The sequence below is a fragment of the Somniosus microcephalus genome, unplaced genomic scaffold, assembly GCF_052327205.1.
Source record: "Somniosus microcephalus isolate GS21.2 unplaced genomic scaffold, FLI_Smic_1.0 unresolved_chr5, whole genome shotgun sequence".
Classification (NCBI taxonomy): domain Eukaryota; kingdom Metazoa; phylum Chordata; class Chondrichthyes; order Squaliformes; family Somniosidae; genus Somniosus; species Somniosus microcephalus.
Genome location: NW_028225183.1, coordinates 46702437 through 46723816, shown reverse-complemented (window position 1 = coordinate 46723816; position 21380 = coordinate 46702437). Strand labels below are relative to the sequence as shown.

The 21380-nt window shown below is 46.4% G+C and overlaps 1 protein-coding gene and 1 long non-coding RNA gene across 2 annotated transcripts; one reads left to right on the top strand and one right to left on the bottom strand.

Moving 5' to 3' along the window:
- Window positions 1–8978: 8978 nt before the first annotated feature.
- On the bottom strand, window positions 8979–9393 carry LOC147088145 (histone H2A type 2-C-like). Its single transcript, XM_085977920.1, has one exon. The coding sequence runs from the start codon at window positions 9391–9393 to the stop codon at window positions 9004–9006; it is 390 nt and encodes a 129-aa protein (XP_085834046.1). The 3' UTR covers window positions 8979–9003.
- A 5498-nt stretch (window positions 9394–14891) lies between these two features.
- Window positions 14892–20892, top strand: LOC147088144 (uncharacterized). Its single transcript, XR_015075444.1, has 2 exons — window positions 14892–15611; window positions 19294–20892. It is a non-coding gene; the product is annotated as an uncharacterized LOC147088144 (long non-coding RNA).
- The last annotated feature ends 488 nt before the right edge of the window (window positions 20893–21380 follow it).

The following is a 21380-nucleotide window of genomic DNA, read 5'->3' as shown; positions in this document are numbered from 1 at the left end:
TATAAATTCTGTATCAGTGAGTCTCTGGTACTCTGTGTGATTGTGTAGTTCAGGCTGTAATAATCGAATTGATATGGTACCTTTAATCTGTTACTGTTTAAGATTTTTGGAGTGGTATGTACTGTGTAGCATTGTCAGTACTAATGGAATTGATACTATATCTTTCAATATGTTTATGTATGAGATTTTTGGACTGGTATGCAATGTGTATATGTAATGTCATAGAGGGGGTGCAACGGAGATTCACCAGACTGGTTCCTGGTTTGGGGGACAGATTGAGTATAATAGGCCTAAATTCCCCAGACTTTAGAAGAATGAGAGGTGATCTCATTGAAACATACACAATTCTTACCAGACTTCACAGGGTAGATGCAAGGAGGAGGTTTACCCTGGCTGGGGAGTCTAGAACGAGAGGTCCCAGTCCCAGAATAAGTGGTCGGACATTTAGTACTGAGATGAGGATAAACTTCTTCACTCAGAGGGTGATGAATCTTTGGAATTCTGAATCCCAGAGGGCTGTGGTAGCTCAGTCGTTGAGTGTATTCAAGACAGAAATTGATAGATTTTTGAATATTAGGAGTATAAAGGGATATGGGGATAATGCAGAAAAATGGAGATGAGTCAGAGTATCATCCATGATCTCACTGAATGGCGGAGCAGACTCGAAGAGCCAAATGCCCAATCCTGCTCCTGTTTCGTATATTTCTTATGTTCTTATCAGTCTGCACTCTGGGTTATTTCATTGCATTGGATTCTGTAACTTTCAACCAGTCTGTCGTATTGGATATTTATTTTGTAGCTCAGGCTGCACTCTTGTGAGATTGACACAGAGCCTTTCAACCTGATAGTGGGTGTGATTATGGGCTGGGATTGATGTATCTACCTGTCAGCAGTACTGAGTTGTGGTGAAATGGAAACAACCTCGGTCTCTCCTGATCTGTTTGACTGCTGGATTGAAAATGTGTCACTGTAAACTGTGAGCAGTGGTGGACTGACCACTGCTGCTGTCTGTGACTGTGGAACTGATAACCTGTCCGTGTCTCTGCACTCTGGGAGTGATAACATACCTACTGTGTGTGAGATGGAGCTGGCTGCACTGTTCCTCATGCCTCAGGTGGAGGGAGCTTCACATTTAATCCGGTTACTTCAAATACTTGCCTGTAGGGATTAAAAGTATTACTTAAAAATCAAGAACAGATGAGGTAAAAAATAAAAAGGTGATAGAAACATAGAAGATAGGAGCAGGAGTAGGCCATTCGGCCCCTCGAGCCTGTTCCGCCATTCAATGAGATCATGGCTGATCATCCAAACTCAGTACCCTGTCTCTGCCTTCTCCCCATATCCCTTGACCACTTTAGCCTTAAGAAATATATCTAACTCCTTCTTGAATATACTTAATGAATTGGCCTCAACTGCCTTCTGTGGTAGAGTATTCCACAGGTTCACCACTCTCTGGGTCAATTTATAATCTCTCTGCTAACAATCATTATGAACATTCGCAGAGGAAAGCCAGCGATACAAACAGTGTCAGTGTCTGACTCCACTGCAGTACTGCAGCAATCAGCTTCTGCACACCAAGTGTGTTTTCCAATTTTACAGCAATTCAGTGCCACAAACCAACCGCTGCACTGCTCCGTGAATGGGACTACCCGATGGAGCAGGGATATTTACACAGGGCAGATTGGGCAGAAGCATGGCAGATGCAGTATACTGTGGATAAATGCGAGGTTATCCACTTTAGTGACAAATACAGGAAGGCAGATTATTATCTGAACGGCAATAGATTGGGAGAAGGGGAAGTGCAATGAGACCTGGGTGTCCTTGTGCATCAGTCGCTGAAAGTAAGCATGCAGGTGCAGCAGGTGGTTAAGAAGGCAAATGGTACGTTGCGAGAGGGTTTGAGTACAGGAACAAGGATGCCTTGCTGCAGTTGTACGGGGCCTTGGTGAGACCACATCTTGAGTATTGTGTGCAGTTTTGGTCGCCTTATCTGAGGAAGGATGCTCTTGCCATGGAGAGAGTGCAGCAAAGATTCACCAGACTGATACCTGGGATGGCAGGAATAAAGTATGAGGAGAGATTGGGTCGATTGGGCTTATACTCGCTGGAATTTAGAAGGGAGGGGATCTCATTAAAATTTATAAAATTCTAACAGGACTAGACACACTAGATGCAGGAAGGATATTCCCGATGGCCGGGGAGACAAGAACCAGGTTTCACAGTCTAAGGATAAGGGGTAAGCCATTTAGGACAGAGATGAGGAGGAATTTCTTCACCCAGAGAGTGGTGAACCTGTGGAATTTTTTTTGCCACAGAAGGCAGTGGAGGCCAATTCATTAAATATATTCAAGAAGGAGTTAGAAATATTTCTTAAGGCTAAAGGGGTCAAGGGATATGGGGAGAAGGCAGGGTCAGGTTACTGAATTTGGATGATCAGCCATGATCTCGTTGAATGGCGGAACAGGCTCGAGGGGCCGAATGGCCTACTCCAGCTCCTATCTTCTATGTTTCGATGTTTCCATGCTAAGTCCCTCTCCCATGGGACTAACCATTCAAACAAAAACAAACAGCCCCTGTTTAAAACGTGTCTTTCACACTTCTCACCTGGTGCCTGCAATAGATGCTCTTTGGATCAATCCTTACTGTCCGGCTCTGCTTCCACTGCTCACTGTCCAATGACAAGAAACACGGCGAGTCTGGAACTAAACCGGGAACATTCACTACTGGATTGCCGAGAGAAAGCAACAATGATTGTAAATAGCAGATCCTTCCCATTCTGTCCCCCTTACCCTGGACACACGCTGACCACACACAGCCCGAGAACGGCCTCTCCCTTCCCTCACTCACTCCATGCTCTGAGACCAGTTCTTGTTCCACTCCGGCTCTTACAAACAGATGCCGACTCCCCCTGAACTGTCCCCGGACTCAATGCCGATCTCTGAGTCCATCTGCGGACACGCTCCCAAAGTGATGTGCTGCTGTAAGGAGGCTGCTGTTTGCTGCCTTCCTCCGGGGCCCTGATGTCTACATTCCGGGCCATCTTCTTCCGCTCACTGAGTGAATGGCGAACAGAGGCAGAGCTGGGGGAGGGGACCCGCATGCGCTCTACTGCTCACTGGAAATTGATTGAGGGGGCGGGGCTAAACAGCGCAAGCGCAACTCCCTGCATTAATTGAGCACAAAAATCAAAGGGAACTTTCCCCAACTCACTTTTATCAGAATCTGAGCAAATGAACTGGGCCTGGGGGAAAAAGGACAGAGAATGTTTAAAGCTGGAGGCTTGCCCCTTTAAGATGCTCAATTTGGGATCCTTCCGTGCAGGCTGTTTGTTCTTCATGATCGCGTCTTCACAAAGCAATCCTGTAGAAACTATTGAGGAACGAAGGAGTCGGAGTGTTTGCTGAGACCGTGCAGGAGTTAATATCTGACAGGAACAGCACCAGATTAATTTAATCGGAGAGAATCACTCGGTTACTGAGAGTAACACCGAACGACCCTGAGCTGCGAGATTGTAAGAGAGTACAACAGGGAAGAGAGGGTTAAATATGGGACATTGTTCCTCTCACTCTCTGATATTGTCCCGCAGTGTGGGATTAATAATGTGTCTGTCTCTGGTACAATATCATAGAAGCCTAGAATCATTGAATGTTTACAGCACAGAAGAAGTCCATTCGGCCCGTCGAGCCCGTGCCAGCAAGGGCCCTTCAGTTTGTCCCAATCCCCCGCCCTTTCCCCGGAGCCCTGCAAATGTATTTCCTTCAGGTGTTTATCCAATTCCCTTTTCAAAGCCAGGATTGAATCTGCCACCATCATCCTTTCAGGCAGTGCATTCCAGATCATAACCGATCACTGCATCAAAAACTGTGTCTTCAGGTCACCTCTGGTTCATTTATCAATCACCTTCAATCTGTGTCCTCTGCTTCCCCACCCTTCCACCAATGGAAACAGTTTCTCGCTGTCTACTCTGTCCAGGCACTTTTTGATTTTGAACTCCTCGATCAAATCTCCCAACATTCTCTGCTCGAAGGAGAACAACCCCAGCTTCGCCAGACTCTCCCCGGAACTGAGGTCCCTCATCCGTGGAACCATTCCTGTGAATCTTGTAACTCTCAGTGAGAGGTGAGTCTGCATCCTCTGACTCCCCAGTGGGATCTCTCTGGATTCACGGGACTGGAGAGCCCAGCCTGGAACTGATAGGCTGTATGTTTTTCTCACCGCCCTGCCTCGCTCTGTCCTGTCTCTCGCTCAGCCCAATCTCTTTCTCTCTCACTGTCTCTCTCACTCTCTCGCTATCCGCTCTCTCTTGTACTGTTTGTCAGAGCGGGAAACAGTTGAGCCTGATATGGAAGCACTGTTGAAAGTGCAAGACTGACATTGTGTCTGTTTCTCTCTCTCTCTCTGGTGCTGCCCCTGAATCTGGGGAACAGAGCGCCGGCCTCAGAGTGTTTAACACTGACTGAGCTGGGAAACTCCAACTAACCCCGAGAATCGGCAGCACAGGCCGAGCGGAGAGGAAAACCTGTCCTGTGAACTGTAAATCTGGGAACAGATTGTGCTGTGAATGAGCAGAGTGAACATTGTGTCAGCGAGAGTGTGTTAAAGGGGCGGGTGGGTTAGACTAATGTGGCTGTGTTTGTGTGTCCGCTCTCATCGCCGGAATTCAGAGACCCTCTTGTGTAAACTTCAAAGATTTCCCTGTCATAGGATCGCCCTGCTCCCCTGCTCAGCCCTGAAGTGGGAATTAAACGTGAAGCTTTATTTGATTTCAAATTTCAGTCAAAAAACAGAGAACATGTGCGCGATCGGGTGAGAGAGCGCGATCAGTGCAGCAATGAAACGGCTTTAAATCGAAATTGCTGCCTTTAATTCTGATGAAACTTTCTCGACAGCAAACATCCCGGTCTTCGAGAGAAACAGAGTCTAGTCTGGGAATGTGGAGTGCCCGAGTTTAATTGGAATCGGAGAGTTAATGAGGAGAGAGAAACACAGAGAGGCTGGAGGGCCGGGAGCTGACAGCAGGATGTCTCCGCCCCGTCCGCTCGCTGCCTTTAAGTTGCTCTGTGCCGCCGCCTCTCGTTTCATTCCTGACCCAACTCTGACTGTCAGAGAGATTTTCTACAGAGTCGCCGACATGACTGAGACTGCAGCCGCCGAAACGGCTCCTCCTGCCGCCGCCGCTCAAACCAAGGCTCCGAGCAAGAAGAAGAAGGCGGCTCCCCGCTCCAAGCCAGCCGGTCCCACGTTGGGCGAGCAGATCCTCAAGGTTGTGGCGAGTGGCAGCGATCGCAAGGGGATGTCGCTGGTCGCGATAAAGAAGGCTCTGGCTGCCAACGGCGTCGATGTGCTGAAGTTAAGTTCCCAGATCAGGTTAAATATCAAGAGGAAAGTGGAAAACGGCTCCCTGGAGCAGACCAAGGGCACGGGCGCCTCGGGTTCCTTCAGGCTCGCTAAGAAGGAATCCCAGCCGAAAGAGGGAAAGAAGGTGAAGAAACCGGCAACCAAGAAATCTCCAGTCAAGAAACTAACAGCCAAGAAACCTCCAGCCAAGAAACCAGCAGCCAAGAAATCTCCAGCCAAGAAACCTCCAGCCAAGAAACCAGCAGCCAAGAAATCCCCAGCCAAGAAACCAGCAGCCAAGAAATCCCCAGCCAAGAAACCAGCAGCCAAGAAATCCCCAGCCAAGAAACCAGCAGCCAAGAAAACGAGCAACAAGAAGACAGCAACGTCACAAAAGACAGTGAAAGCGGCGGCTGGGAAGAAGGCGGCGGTGAAGAAGCCCAAGAGCCCCAAGAAGGCCACAGGCGGAAAGGTGAAGGCAGCCAAGAAGGTGGAAAAACCCAAGGCCAAGCCCAAATCAGCAAAGTCTCCCAAAGCAGCGAGCAAAAGAAAGTAAAAAGGACAACTTGTAAACATCTCAACCAAAAGGCTCTTTTCAGGGCCACCCACGTCTTTCCAAAAAGAGCTGATCGCGGAATCAGATGATCCATGTCCCGGGGCTGGGCTCAGACTCCCGATTGAAATCATTTCAAATGAACCCCGGCTCCCTGGTGACTCGTTGACATTCGCTGCACCCACCCCTCCCCCACAGAGAGAATGGGATGTCCGGGCCGGGCCTCACTCTAACTGGGGGGGTGTTCGGCTCCAGTCTCAGTTCAGGGTCATTTTCAGTTCACAGGTTCAGGGTGAGGGTCTCTGTGAGACTCTGACACTGGCGGAGATACCCCGCATCACAACTCGTACCCCAACACATGAGATTCTCCAAATCAGCTGGAATAAGGTGTTTGTAAACTGCTGAACCCGTCTGTGTGGGGAGATGGAATAAGGTCCGAGATTGACATGGAAGGAGGCGGGTCGACTTGTGATTGAAGGGACTGTATATAGGCGGGAATATTACTGATTGTTAATTGTAACCGGAACTTATTTAAAAGATTCTGGTTTCAGGAAACCCTTGAATATGAAGTCCGAGTCAGTAAAGGTTTGTGCGGAGCGCTGTGTTTCTGTTCTACTGTCGATAAACGGTTTGAAATTGGCGGTTACAGAAAGCTGGAGGTGGAGCTGGAAGATCAGAGGCCGCTCTCTGCTCTGTCTGTCACTCTTGAAACTGTCTCCTCCCCACCCGCTCTCTCTGTTTAATCTCTCACTCTGTCTCCTCCCCTCCCGCTCTCTCTGTTTAATCTCTCACTCTGTCTCCTCCCCTCCCTGCCTTTCTCAGTCAGGTCTAACCCGAACTTACTTCTGATTGGGGGTCCCCTTCACAGTCCCATTTCTTCACCAATCACAGAACCACAATCACACATTAGAATGTAAGCACATCACTGGTTGAAATTGTCGACCAGGCGAAATGTTTGAATTTTTCCTTTTGAAAAAGCCCGCCAATTCCAGTGCCGGAAAGAAGCGAATTAATCTGAAGTCTAGTTTCAATGGAATGATTTTAAAATTTCCGTCATTTTGTTCTGTTATTCTGCGTTCACCGTCAGTAATTCCTGGCGCTGTTCTACGAACAGGTTTAATTTGTCAGCCTCTTATCTGTAACCAGCGCCAATAAGTCTCCATTCAGGAATCTAAAATGTGCCGAGTATCAGATCGCTGACTGCACAGTTACCCAATGACAGATTATTGGCCAAGGCCTTCTCACAGGCTCCACGGGGACAGAGAGAAGCGACTGAATTCTGATCCTCTCCCCTGAAAGCGGCGGCTAACGTCACAATGGGACGGGCGGGGGGAAATTCTGAATGGGCTGGAGAGGAGAGGGAGAGGAATCGAGTGGAAGAGCGGGAGATTGGCGCGGGTCCCTTTCCCCGCTCCTGTCAGCATCAACAGCCCAGAGTGCGGGCAATGGGAAGGGCCCTAAAGCACCAAGCCCAGGAAGGAACATTTAAAACCTTCAATGATTCTGGCAATGATCCTTTCAATATGTGCAGAATAAAAACGATTTGTCTTAAACGGTTATTTTCTGCACTAAATTTGGCGGACTTTTTGAAATGGCCGATTAATCACAGCTCAGCCAATCGGGGCCTGAGTTTCCAGCGTTTCATTGATTGGTCAGAGTTGGGTTTGAATTGGGTGGGCGCCGGTCTCCAGCCAATTAGTGCTCGGGGCAGTCCCTCACTGAGTATAACAAGGCGGACACACAGCAGACTCCGCATTAACAGTCCGTGTGATTCAGATTGAGCTGAGATCGGTTCAGAAAATGGCCAGGACCAAGCAGACAGCGCGCAAATCGACCGGAGGGAAAGCTCCTCGCAAACAGCTGGCGACCAAAGCGGCCCGGAAGAGCGCTCCAGCCACGGGCGGAGTGAAGAAACCCCATCGCTACAGACCCGGCACTGTGGCTCTGAGGGAGATCCGCCGCTACCAGAAATCCACCGAGCTGCTGATCCGCAAACTGCCCTTCCAGCGCCTGGTGCGGGAGATCGCTCAGGACTTCAAGACCGACCTGCGCTTCCAGAGCTCGGCCGTCATGGCCCTGCAGGAGGCCAGCGAGGCTTACCTGGTGGGGCTCTTTGAGGACACCAACCTGTGCGCCATCCACGCCAAGCGAGTCACCATCATGCCCAAAGACATCCAGCTGGCCCGCCGCATCCGCGGGGAGCGCGCCTAAACTCACCCTGCCCGGCAACAGACTTTAGCACCAAATACAACAACGGCTCTTTTAAGAGCCACCAAATCAGCAAAGGAAAGAGCTACGATCAGCGCAAGGGAAACTGGACTGTGCACACACCGTGCTGCTCTTGCAGTGTTAATGTAATTGGGATTTATAAAGTAGGGGCAGTGAATGTCTGGGTATGGTCTAGGTTTAAATGTGAGTGATCTGCCCAGTAAACTGACTGCACCCGCCCAGTATCGGAAACTATAAGTGGGAGCACTGATCCAACTCCACATACCGGGATTGATCATCGAGAGAGAACGAGGTGCCTGAAGTCTGAAGCTCACTTTTAAAATCAACTCTTACTGCGGGGAGAGGTAGTTACTATTTGGAATATTTTATATTAACCAGAGCTGTAATTCTGGTTCGATGTTCTCGTTGATGATCTCGTTGAATGGCGGAGCAGGCTCGAAGGGCCGAATGGCCTACTCCTGCTCCTATATTCTATGTTTCTATGTCTGCAAATTAAAAGGGGAAAAGTTAGTATGGATCAATGTGCTCAGGATGTATATGGAATTATTGGCCCAATAAGGAACGGTTCGCTCATCAACCGCTCACTGGCTTAATAATCGTTTCTTAACATGCGTTCATATTCGGCTCTCCCAATGTGTTTAAATAGGGCCGGTCTCACGTTAAGTTTCCGTGTGTTTTGTTTTTCTCTGAAGCCAGCCCCTCTCTGTATTGAATCGCTGATCTGAATATTCGGTAACAACAAACCCGCTGTAATGTTTGTGGATTTACAGTTCTACATGTCCTGTTTATAACCGAGAACGGCTGAACAGTAAACAACCCTTTCACAGATAAAGTGGGTGGCTCTGAAAAGAGCCTTTGGGTTATTAGATTGAATCTTGTCCAGTTTACTTGCTCTTGGAGCTGGCAGTGCTGGTTTTCTTGGGCAGCAGCACCGCCTGGATATTAGGCAGCACCCCGCCCTGAGCGATGGTCACCTTTCCCAGCAGCTTGTTGAGCTCCTCGTCGTTGCGGATGGCCAGCTGTAGGTGTCTGGGGATGATGCGGGTCTTCTTGTTGTCGCGGGCCGCGTTGCCGGCCAGCTCCAGAATTTCAGCGGTCAGATACTCGAGCACAGCAGCCATGTAGACCGGGGCTCCGGCACCCACACGCTGAGCGTAGTTGCCCTTTCGCAGGAGCCTGTGAACACGGCCCACAGGGAACTGCAGTCCGGCCCGGGATGAACGGGATTTGGCCTTGGCCCGAGCTTTACCGCCGGTTTTTCCTCTTCCAGACATTTCCACAATTCACTCGTTGAAAGAAATAATGATAAACTCCGCCCACATCTGCCCTACTTATACCTTCTGGAGGAATGAAAAGAGCGAACTTGTGATTGGTCGCTCTGTGGGGAATTTCATTGGTGTTTTCCGGTGACCAATCATCGTCTGTTTTTCCCGCCAATGGCAAGGGTGCGGAAATAACTGTCCTCAACAGTCAGACCGCCAACCATTTTTAATTTCAAAAAGCCCGCCAATATTTTCCTGAACCAGCGAATTAAGTTAATAAATGAACTATTCGCCAAAGATTTCCGGACAGTTTTTTATTCCTTTTGTCTTATTCCATCTCTCCCTTGCAAATTCTAGGCTGTTACAATTGGGATTAATTTCGGGTTCAATTTCAAATTGTATCGGGCGGGATTAAATCCCCATTGATTCTGTAACGGGACACATTCCAGCTCAATCTGTGTAAAAGTGAGGATTCACAGATTATCGATCGATCCTTTGCACAGGCGCTGCTGCGGGAGTGAAACCAGATCTGGGAGTCCTGCTGTGAGAAGAGGGACAGAGTGTTCAAACTGACCGCGTTCTGGTCTCTAAGAAACCCCATTCTGGGTTGTTAGATTACAGTAATTCTCGGGTTAATTAAAGGATTGACTCCCAACTGGCATTGAAAAAAATGAAAATGTTTTTGCAGAGATTGAGGGGAATGAAATCTGAGTCTCATCTCGAAAACAAGCTTTTAATTCGTCGGAAGGCGCTGCAAGTGAACGGGTCTGAGAACAAAGGGAAAGCGATCAGGGACCGTGTTTGTAGTTTACTGGACGGGAAATACAACAACGACGCTAAGGTCGATCTGGGCAGTGAAACTGCTTATCTGAAAATTCAAACTCAAATCTAAAGTTGGAACTTCAAACGTTCTCAAACACACTTGTTAAGGAGAAACATTACAGTAAATTGATTCCAAAGTGAGATGCGTTTGTGTAGATCTTTCAGAGAGATTGTGGGTGGCTCTTAAAAGAGCCTTTGTGTTTTGGGTTTGTTCTTTCAGGACAGCGTGGAGTTTTACTTGGAGCTGGTGTATTTGGTCACCGCCTTTGTCCCTTCCGACACGGCGTGCTTGGCCAGCTCCCCGGGCAGCAGCAGGCGCACGGCGGTCTGGATCTCCCGGGAGCTGATGGTGTGCCGCTTGTTGTAATGGGCCAGGCGGGAAGCCTCACCCGCGATACGCTCGAAAATATCGTTCACAAACGAGTTCATGACGCCCATGGCCTTGGAGGAGATGCCGGTGTCAGGGTGAACCTGCTTCATCACTTTGTAGATGTAGATGGAGTAACTCTCCCTCCTCGACTTTCTACGCTTCTTGCCGCCCTTCGCTGCCGGTTTAGTGACAGGTTTCTTGGCGCCCTTCTTGGCAACTGGTTTCTTTTCGTCAACCATTCTCAAAGTCGATTTCAAATACAAATATGACGCAATCCCGCTCCGCGCTCGGCTTAAATAGGCTGCCCCCACAACCCTATGCTAATGAAGGATGGGTGAAGGCAATGATTGTCATTGGCTGCTTAGGAATGCTGTCAATTTCCATTGTTCTGCAGGTCTCTGATTGGCTTCTTTATTTATCCAATCAGATTGAGTTTTTATCACCAGCACGCCCCCTGCAGTCAGAAAGGTCATTGCAAGAGCAGAGGAAGCTTCATCTTCCCATTAACCAAATCCCAGACCATTATCCGTGCTCCCAAGCGCTTCTTCCGGACGTGACAGCAATTAATTGTACTTCCTTCAACCAGTGCACTATATTCACGCCTTGCGGTGTGGTCTCCGCCACTTTAGTTCAGTATCTGCCAGTCTCTAGTACTGTGAATGTGTGTATTGGAATAGTTCTGTATTATTCATTCTCTGGTGATTTATGTAAATGTGGGAATCATTCTCAATCTCAGTCTCTGTTACAGTATGTGAGTGTGGGACCCATTTGTTTCCTGTCCGTCACTGATACCATGTGTCAGTGCGGGATTCCATCTGTTACGGTCAGAATCTGGTACCATGTGTCAGTGTTGGAATTCATTTGGAATCAGTCATTCTCTGGTAGTGTACGAGTGTGTGACATTAATTCTGTGTCAGTCTGTCACTGGGATGTGCAAGTCTGAGATTCATTCTATATCTGTCATTCACTGGGATGGTGTGCAAGTCTAAGTCTAAGATGTCAGTATCTGGTACTGAGTGTGAGTGTGAGATTCATTCTGTATCTGTCAGTGTTTGGGACTGCATATTAGTGTTGGATTAGAGCTGAACCTGTCTGTCTCTGGTACTGTCTATCAGCGAAGAAATCCGCATGAATCTGCTACTTACTCGGTTTATGAAAGTGCGATTCTTACTGCATCTATCAGACTCTGGCACTGAGATTAATTCCATTTCTGCTGGTATCTGCTACTGTATCTGTGTGTGGGACTGAATCTATCTGTAAATCAATTATACTGCATGTGATCGTGTAGTCATTCTGTATCTGCCGGCCCTCTGATGCTCTGTGTTACTGTAAGATTCAATCTCTGTCTGTCAGCCTCTGTTCTGTAATTGCAAGTTAGAGTAGTTATATATCTGACAATCTCTGGTGCTGTATATGAGAGGGAGATTCATTCTGTACCAATCAGTCTTTAATGTGGGGTTAATTTTGTCGCTATCATTTTCTTATGCTGTGAGCGAGTGTGTATTAATTCTGGGTCTGTCGCCATCTGATACGCTGTCAGTGTGAGATTCATCCTCTCTCTCTGCCAATCTGATATGCTGTATGTGAGATTGAGATTTATTCTTTATCTGTCAGTTGGGGATTTATTCTGTCTCTGTCACTATCTGGTACAGTATGTGAGTGTGTGATTCATGCAATGTATCTGTCAGTCTCCGATACCATATGTGAGCATGAAATTCTATAGCTGTCAGTCTCTGATAAACTGTGTCAGTGTGGGATTGATTCTGTGTTAGTCAGTGTCTGATACTCTATGTGACAGTGAGATATATTCTGTATCTCTCAGTCCATGGTAATATGTTTGAGAGTGAGATTCATTCTGTATCAGTCAGTATTTAATACTCTGTGTCAGAGTGGGGATCATTTTTCTCTATAATTTTCTGGTAGTGTATCTGTTTGACTCTAATACTCTGTTAGTGTCAGATTAATTCTGTATCTGTCAGTCTCTGATACTGTATATGAGACTGAGATATATTCAATATCATTCAGTTCTGGCACGGCATATGAATTTGGGAATCATTCTACAACTGCCTGTCTCTGATACAAAATCTACCTAATTGCCACATACAGCACCAGACATTGACAATACAGAATCAATCACACACCGATACACAGCATCAGAGATTGAAGTAACAAATTATTCTCATTCTCACTCATTACGTGAGACTGACAGATACTGAATGCACCTCATTGTCACATACTGAACCAGAAACTGACAAATCCAGAATTTAACAAACACTGACAAAGTGTATCAAATCTAAGAGATAAAGATTGCATATAACAATCACATACAATACCAAAGACAGGCTGTTTCTGGTACGGTATCTTTGATTGGGATGTATTATGCACCTGTGAGTCTGATACTGTATGTGAGATAGAGATTGATTCAGGAACTGTCAATCTCTGGATAACATTTGAGATTCAGATTAAATCTGTATCTGTCAGTCTGGGTAATGTGTGTGACTGAGAATCAATCTGTATGTCCGTCTCTGAAAATGTGTGCTGGTGTGTGATTGATTATGTATTGTCAGTGTCTGGTACTGTAAGTGAAAATGAGGTAGATTTTTTTATCTGTCTGTCCCTGATACTATGTGAGAGAGTGAGATTCATTGATTATCAGTCAGTCTGTTCTACTTTCTGTCAGTGTGAGTATCCTTTTGTCTCGATCATTTAATAAGTTAGTGTTACCGTTTTGAATCTGTATGTGAGAGTTAGATTAATTCAGTATATCAGTATCTGTCAGTCTCAGGTGTTGTATGAAAGTGCGGGATTCATTCTGTACCTGTCTGTCTCTGATTCCCTGAGTTAGTGTGAAATTAATTATCTCTTTGTCAGTTTATGATTCTGTATGCGAGAGTTAGATTAATTCAGTATCTGTCACTCTCTGGTGGAGTATCTAATTGTGGGATTCATTCTGTATATTTCAGTCTCAGATACAGTGTGTGAGAGTTAAATTAATTTTGTACCTCTCATTCTGTATATCTGTCTCTGAAACTCCTGTCATTGTGTGATTGATTCTGTATTTCTCAATGTCTAGTCCTTTATATGACAGTGAGGTAAATTCTCTGTCAGTCTCTGGACTTTGTGTGAGAGTGAGATTCATTCCTAACCAGTCAGTCTTTAATAATGAATGTCTGTGTGGGATTAATTGTGTCTATCATTTTCTGGTATTGCACGTGTATGTGGGATTCATTCTGAGTCTGTCACACTCCGATACTCTGTCAGTTTATAATTCAACCTGCACCTGTCAGTCTCTGGATGGTGAATGTAGGTTTTACTCTGTACCTGTCAGTCTCTGATGAGAGAGTGTGGGTGATACACTGTAACTGGCAGCTTCTGATACGTGAATTTTAGGTTTTACTCTACCAGTCAGTCTCTGGTCTGTGAATGTTGGTTCTATTCTGTACCCATCGATCTCTTGTATGCTATCTGGTTTTATTCAGTACCAGTCAGCTTCCGATAGATTAGTGTGGGTTGTTTTCCTGTACCTATCAGTACCTGGTATATGAGTGGGATTTTGACCTGTAACTGTAAGATTTTGATATGTGAGTGAGGTTTTGTCCTGTACTTGCCAGTTACTGATCTGTGAGTTGGTTTGTGCTGAACATGTCAATTTCTGGAATGTGAATAGGATATTGTCCTGTACCTGTAATTTTCTTGTCTGTAAGTGGGGTATAGCCCTGTTCCTGCCAGTTTCTGGAATATGACTGGAATTTTGACTTGTTTCTGTCAGTTTCTGGTATGTAAGTGGAATTTTGCCTGTACCTGTTAGTTTCTGGTATGTGGGTTGTGTATTGTCCTGATCCTGTCTGTTTCTGGTACGTGCATGGGGTTTTGTCCTGTACCTCTCAATTTCTGCTATGTGATTGGAGTTTTACCTGTTAATGTCAGTTTCTTGTATGTGAGTGTGAATTTGTCCTTTACCTATTAGTTCCTGGTATGTGAGTGCGGTTTTGACCTGTAACTGCAAGTTTTTGATGTGTGAGTGGGGTTTTGTCCTGTACTTGCCTGTTACTGATATGTGATTGTGTTTGTGCTCTACCTTTCAGTATCTGGTATGTGAAAAGGTTTTTGTCATGTACATGTCATTTACTTGTCTGTAAGTGGGCTTCTGACTTGTAATGTGTGGGATTTTGTCCTGTTCCTGTCAGTTTCTGTTATGTGAGTGGAGTTTTGTTTTGTACCTGTCAGCTTCTGGAATGTGAGTGAGGTTTTTACCTATTCCTGACAGTTTCCCTTATGTTATTTGTGATTTTTCCTGTACCTGTAATTTTCTGGTATATAAGTGTGTTTTTTTACTGTTCCTGCCAGTTTCTGGTGTGTGAGTGGTGGGTTTGTCCTGTACTTGTAAGTTTCTGATATGTGATTGTGTTGAGGAGAATTTCAGTATTAAGGACTTTTGCAAAGACTGTCGGGATACTTGACATTAAACTGGTTGACAAAGGGGCCCCCTGAGCTCGCACGTAGGCTGGGATGAGATAATGCCAGCTGCAGTTTTGTTATTGAACGATTGTGGTCACCTTACAACGAAAAATAGGTTGGACTTCTGCTTATCTTGTCTGCGGCCAGAGGCCGAAATTAACATATGGCCATTGCTGGTTTCAGAATATGTAACCATTTGCTTAAGAATAGATAACCGTTTTAGATGTCACGGGGTGTCGCTAGGATTATGTAATCAACCGTCTAAGTTGTTTTGACCTCTGTATAAAAGTAAGCGGCTTGAGTGTACAAAACGAGAAGTGTGGCGATTGCACACCGGGTGTATAGCTGCTTCTCCCAGAGCTCTGCAATAAAGCATTCTTTTACTTTGCCATTCACTCGTGGTCAGAGTTTTATTTGACTCCAAAGGCTTCTGTTGGGATCGTGTCGACCTAGAATATCACCTGGTCCACGTAGCCCCAGATTAGCTACAACAATTGGCGCTGCGAGCAGGGTCACCGAGTGACTGGCCGCCCTGATCAAGCGGACACACGCTCGAGTGATCTAAAAGAACAAAAGAGAGGTGAGATGGCATATGTGCTAGAATACTAACAACCTTAAGACTGCATTATTTCTTGTATTTCCAGGGAAACTAGGTATAACCTGGGAGGAGAACTGGAGATTCCAGGGAAACCAGGTATAGCCTAGGAGGAGAACTGGAAGAGAGGAGGGGTAAAGGAGCCGGACCAACCTTTCCCTACACGTGACGGACCCCGAGAGAAAGGTATTTGTGTTCTCAGAATCGGGGGGCCGAAGATAGTGACCAAGGGACATAATGTCGAGTAAGGATCTGAAGCGGGGGCCCCCGGGCTCCCTCATCGATACTTTTATGACGGATAGATGTACCCTTATTGAAAGAATGCAGGAAGACGGGTGGGACGTATCCAAAGGTTTGGACCGACAGCGGTCATGGTGGGACACACAGAAAAAGGGAAGAACTAAAAAAGCAGGAGTACTGTTGGTTCATCAATTGGCAGGATTGATAGAACAGGCAGAAAAGGCAGCGGTGAGTCTTAAGGGAAAACAACTTCAGATAGATAACCTCCGAACAGAGTGTGAGGGATGTAAAAAGCAAATAGAAATCCTCAAAGGAGTTAATGAAGGACAACAACAATGGCTGAGAGAATATAACCGACAAACCTGGGGAGAGACAGGGAGAGAAGAAGCTCTGCCCCCATATACCAACCCCAGCGCACCCCCAGTTTATAATGTAGCACCGGTGACAAGGCAAGACCCACTGAATGACCTAGTGGTTGCTAATAGGGGAAGAGCAGATTGGAAAGCATTTACCCCAGGTGAAAAGGAAGCGGTTATGAGCCGTCTGGGAAAACTACAGACCCGGAGTTCTAACACTAAATTTTGGGCGGAGCTGGATTCAGTTTGGCAGGGTCATTCCCTCCACCTTAGGGACGTACACCAATTAGTGCAGGCAGCATGCCCCGTGGACAGATGGCGGTTGGTGCCTGAAAACCAAGGCGCTGGCAATGCCAACACAGACTACCGCAACGGAAGATGGGTGAATCAATGCCCACTAAAAATGAATAAGGAAGAAATGACTCCCGCCTTCCAGTTATACAAAATAGCAGTACAAGGGGTGTTAGGAGAGGCCCCCACAAATTGGAATAAAATAACGGCGTGTAAACAAAAGAAAGGAGAGGGCTCTTCAGAATACGGGGAACGATTGTTCGCCGTCTACGGAGAATCCTCTGGACAGCCAAACGCGGTGAGAACAGACCCAGCCTTTATCCAGGCATTTAAAGATGGGCTGTCCCCCCCCCCCCCCCCCCATCAGGCAATCCTAAAACTAGGAGTACTGACTACCAGAGTATATGATGAGATAGTTGAATGGGCATGTGGCGTTGACGGATTACAGACTAGGGAGAAGGAAGAGGTGCAAGTGAAGAAGGAGAGAGTAAGTGCAGTCCAATCCGACAATGTCGGGTCAGGGACAAAACCGAAAGGCGCTTGCCGCAATTGTGGTAAGGTAGGACACTTTATTAGAGACTGTAAGCAACCAAAACCGTTGAAGGAGTATTGGGGTCGGGTATTTCCCATGATTGTGGAGATGTAGATGCTGACTTAGAGGGAGACAAGATAAAAGACACTCCGTTACCAGGGGCTGAAGAGACCCTGTACGTGGACGGGTCCCGAAAATATATAGACGGACAGCCTCGTACGGGCTGGGCTGTAGTAAATAGTCAGATGAGAACTGTACGATCGGGGAGACTTGAAGGAGGCTTGTCAGCCCAAGTAGCAGAACTAGTGGCTCTGACAGTAGCATTAGAAGAGTCCGAGAATAAAATTGTAAATAGATATACAGATAGCCGATATGCGTTCGGTGTATACACGGGGCAGACGGGGATTTGTAACTACCGGAGGAACCCCCATAAGACATCAGGAAAGAATCGAAGCCCTCCTGGAAGCTAGTAATAAGCCTAAACAGGTCGCAGTAATAAAGATTAAAGCACACCAAAAAGAACCAGCCAGAGACAGTCCAGAATGGATGGGTTATATGGGCAACCAGGCAGCTGACAGGGCAGCTCAGGCAGCCCTGATCTTGGAACGGAAAGAAGCAAACCTAGAACGGAAGGAAGGAAAGCAGATAGCGAAACAATCCGCGGAGTTAGCCTTAGGATGGGAACCCGAGGAACCTGTAGCCAGTGTAGATAGCCCAGGAAATGAAATTAGTATTGCCGAGCTACACGAGGATATATTACCTAGTGAAAGGCAAAGATGGAAAGAACAAGGAGCCAGACCAACAGCAGACGGAGTATGGCGAATAAATAACAAGGTAATGGCCCCCGAGTGTATACAGAATACCCTACTCGAAATACACCATGGATTAAGCCACTCTGGAAAGGAGGCGATGCAACAGACTTTAGGTAAGGAGTGGTGGTGGAAGGGTATGGGGCGGGACATTGCTAAGTATTGTCAACGATGCATCGTGTGCGCTCAGCATAACCCAGGAAGACCAGTTAAAATTAGATTAGGACACCAACCCAGGCCCCGAGGGCCATGGGAGCACTTGCAAATTGATTTTACGGGGCCCCTACCCATGTCAAAGGGTAAGATGTATTGCTTGGTAATCATTGATCAATTCACAAGATGGGTGGAGGCCTTTCCCACCAGAAATTGTACGGCCACTACAGTCGCTCGAATCTTGGCGGAGGAGGTAATCCCACGTTGGGGAATGCCGCTCCAGATAGATTCGGATCAAGGGACCCACTTCACAGGAGGTGTGGTCAAACATATGTGCCAGTTAATGGGAATTAAGCAAAAGTTTCATATACCCTACCATCCACAGAGCTCGGGGATGGTAGAAAGAATGAACCGAACACTAAAAAATGCGCTGGCTAAGGCCATGCAGGAATCGGGAAAAACATGGGTGGAAGTGTTACCTATCATTCTGATGAAATTACGAGCCACCTGTAATCGTACCACAGGCCTTGCCCCGTATGAACTTATGACAGGACGAGCAATGCAATTGCCAGAAGGCATAATTACGGGAGGGGTGGATGTAGGCCCCTTAAAGGACAAGCTACGGCGATATGTCCAAGAAATGAGTAAACAATTAAAAGAAATGCGGACGCAGGTAAGGTACCGCCAGAGGGAACAGGACGAGAAGGAATTCCCCTTCCCGTTACCAGAAGTCCCTACAGCGGGAACTAGGGTAATGCTAAAGGTATTACCAACCAAATCAGGCTTTGCTCCCAAATGGAATGGGCCTTACGAAGTTATTATTAGCGGAGATACTTGCGCCTGTCTAGACATACGGGGAAAGGGAGTGTGGAAACATTGGACACAGCTAAAGATATATGAGCCAAAGTCATCCCTGGAGCCTCCTGAGACGGAGACTACCGGGGAGAGTGAAACCACGAAAGAAAAGACTGACTAAATGAATGTAACCAGCATAAAATTAAGATTAAAGTTGTTAAGTTATTGTGTTAAGGACTCAATCTGTAGGGGCGTACAACGCAGATTGAGAATTGATACTGTTTCGTTAAGGCAGAAGGATTACGCTTCGGGGTTACAGAACTCGTACTCGGCCTTGGAAAGGTGACTGCGCTTATGCGAGATCTGTTATGGTGTTTGGATCGTTCTGACCTGCTGACATCCAACACCCATTTTAAGTTTTAAGCCTTAATCTACCTCAGAAGGGGTGTGCATAGAAGTTACTAATAATACACCCTTGTATTATTTTCCAGGTCAACATCAGATGATTAATGCCTGATACTTTGATCTGTTTGCCTGTGTGGGCATTTATTTCGTGGCTTATTGCATCGGTTGTGCTTGTGTGCTTTTATCTTAACGCGTTGTTACAAGAGTGTTATCGGGAGGGCCAGAGAAACCATAAGCCAGTTTCAGACAGGCAGTCCTTACTTAAAATTGAAAATGAAGACCGTAATATGTTTAGTTGCGATAATATGCATTGTTACGGTAACCCGGGGTACACGGAGTCCGTTATCCTAACGGGACCCAGCACATTCAATCAAGAGCAGGATCCAAGTAACCCAAGTCCTGGGCTAGATAGTCTAAAAGCCTATAATGGTACATATTTTATATGTGGTCACCGAGCCTATCCATGGTTACCCCGGAATTGGACGGGTTCGTGTTACTTAGGTTATGTGGTACCCTACATTCACCTCTTGAATGAGATTGGGAAACACCACGAATTTAAGAAACACCGGATTAAAAGAGAACTAGGAGCTTATCAAAGATTTTTTGGTGTAATAAACCCTCCCTATGGAATAATGAACTTAATGGATGAAACAAGGAAGTTGGCAAGGTTAATAGAGGTAGTTGCCAATGTTACTGGGGAAGCTTTAACAGAAATGAGTACTGAAATGGTAGCCATTAGAACAGTAGCCCTTCAAAATCGAATGGCCTTAGATTACCTCCTTGCAGCACAAGGAGGAACCTGTGTCTTGATAGGAAGTGAGTGCTGTACTTATCCCTGATAGTTCGGAAAATATCACAAACTTAGTAAACCACATGAAGGATGAAGTGAAGAGAGTCCATACCAATCCGGGAGAAGGATGGTTGGAGTGGCTAGGACTAACAGGATGGGGTTCCTGGATAACGCATGCATTGGCTATCATCGTTGCGATATGTGTTGCAATATGCTGTTTGCTAACTATAGTGCGAGTTTGCTGCAAAATGGCGATGACAGCGACAATGCCAGTCAGTGCGATTCAGGCAGACGAACTATCGCTTATGGAACAAGACAAGACGGACGAATCCGAGCCGCCTGACGTCCCCGGGAAGAGGCAGTGGTTGTAGGAACAACACTGTGAAGAAAGAGGATTGGTGGTCAGCTGGGCCAAGAAAATCGTGGTCCAGCACCAAAAGGAGGGATTGTTGAGGAGAATTTCAGTATTAAGGACTTTTGCAAAGACTGTCGGGATACTTGACATTAAACTGGTTGACAAAGGGGCCCCCTGAGCTCGCACGTAGGCTGGGATGAGATAATGCCAGCTGCAGTTTTGTTATTGAACGATTGTGGTCACCTTACAACGAAAAATAGGTTGGACTTCTGCTTATCTTGTCTGCGGCCAGAGGCCCAAATTAACATATGGCCATTGCTGGTTTCAGAATATGTAACCATTTGCTTAAGAATAGATAACCGTTTTAGATGTCACGGGGTGTCGCTAGGATTATGTAATCAACCGTCTAAGTTGTTTTGACCTCTGTATAAAAGTAAGCGGCTTGAGTGTACAAAACGAGAAGTGTGGCGATTGCACACCGGGTGTATAGCTGCTTCTCCCAGAGCTCTGCAATAAAGCATTCTTTTACTTTGCCATTCACTCGTGGTCAGAGTTTTATTTGACTCCAAAGGCTTCTGTTGGGATCGTGTCGACCTAGAATATCACCTGGTCCACGTAGCCCCAAATTAGCTACAACAATTGTGATTTTGTCCTGTACCTGTCAGTTTCTCATGGGTCAGCAGGGGTCTGTCTGTACCCATCAGTTTCTGGTACGTGATTGGGGCTTTGTCCTATACCTATCAGTTAGTGGGGCTATGTCCTATACGTATCAGTTTCTGTTATGTGTGTGGCGTTTTCTCCTGTATCTGTCAAGCTTCTGGTATGTGAGTGGGGTATTGTCCTGTACCTGTCAGCTTCTGGTACGTGACTGGGATTTTGCCCTGTACCTGTTAGTTTCTGCTTTGTAAGTGGGATTTTGCCTGTACCTTTCAGTTTCTGTTATGTGAGTTGTGTTTTGTCCTGAACCTGTCTGTTTCTGGTACGTGAATGGGGTTTTGTCCCATACCTGTCAGTTTCCAGTACGTGAG

Excerpts from the sequence above, each read along its gene's own strand:
- LOC147088145 (XM_085977920.1), bottom strand. The coding sequence starts at position 9,393 with ATGTCTGGAAGAGGAAAAACCGGCGGTAAAGCTCGGGCCAAGGCCAAA.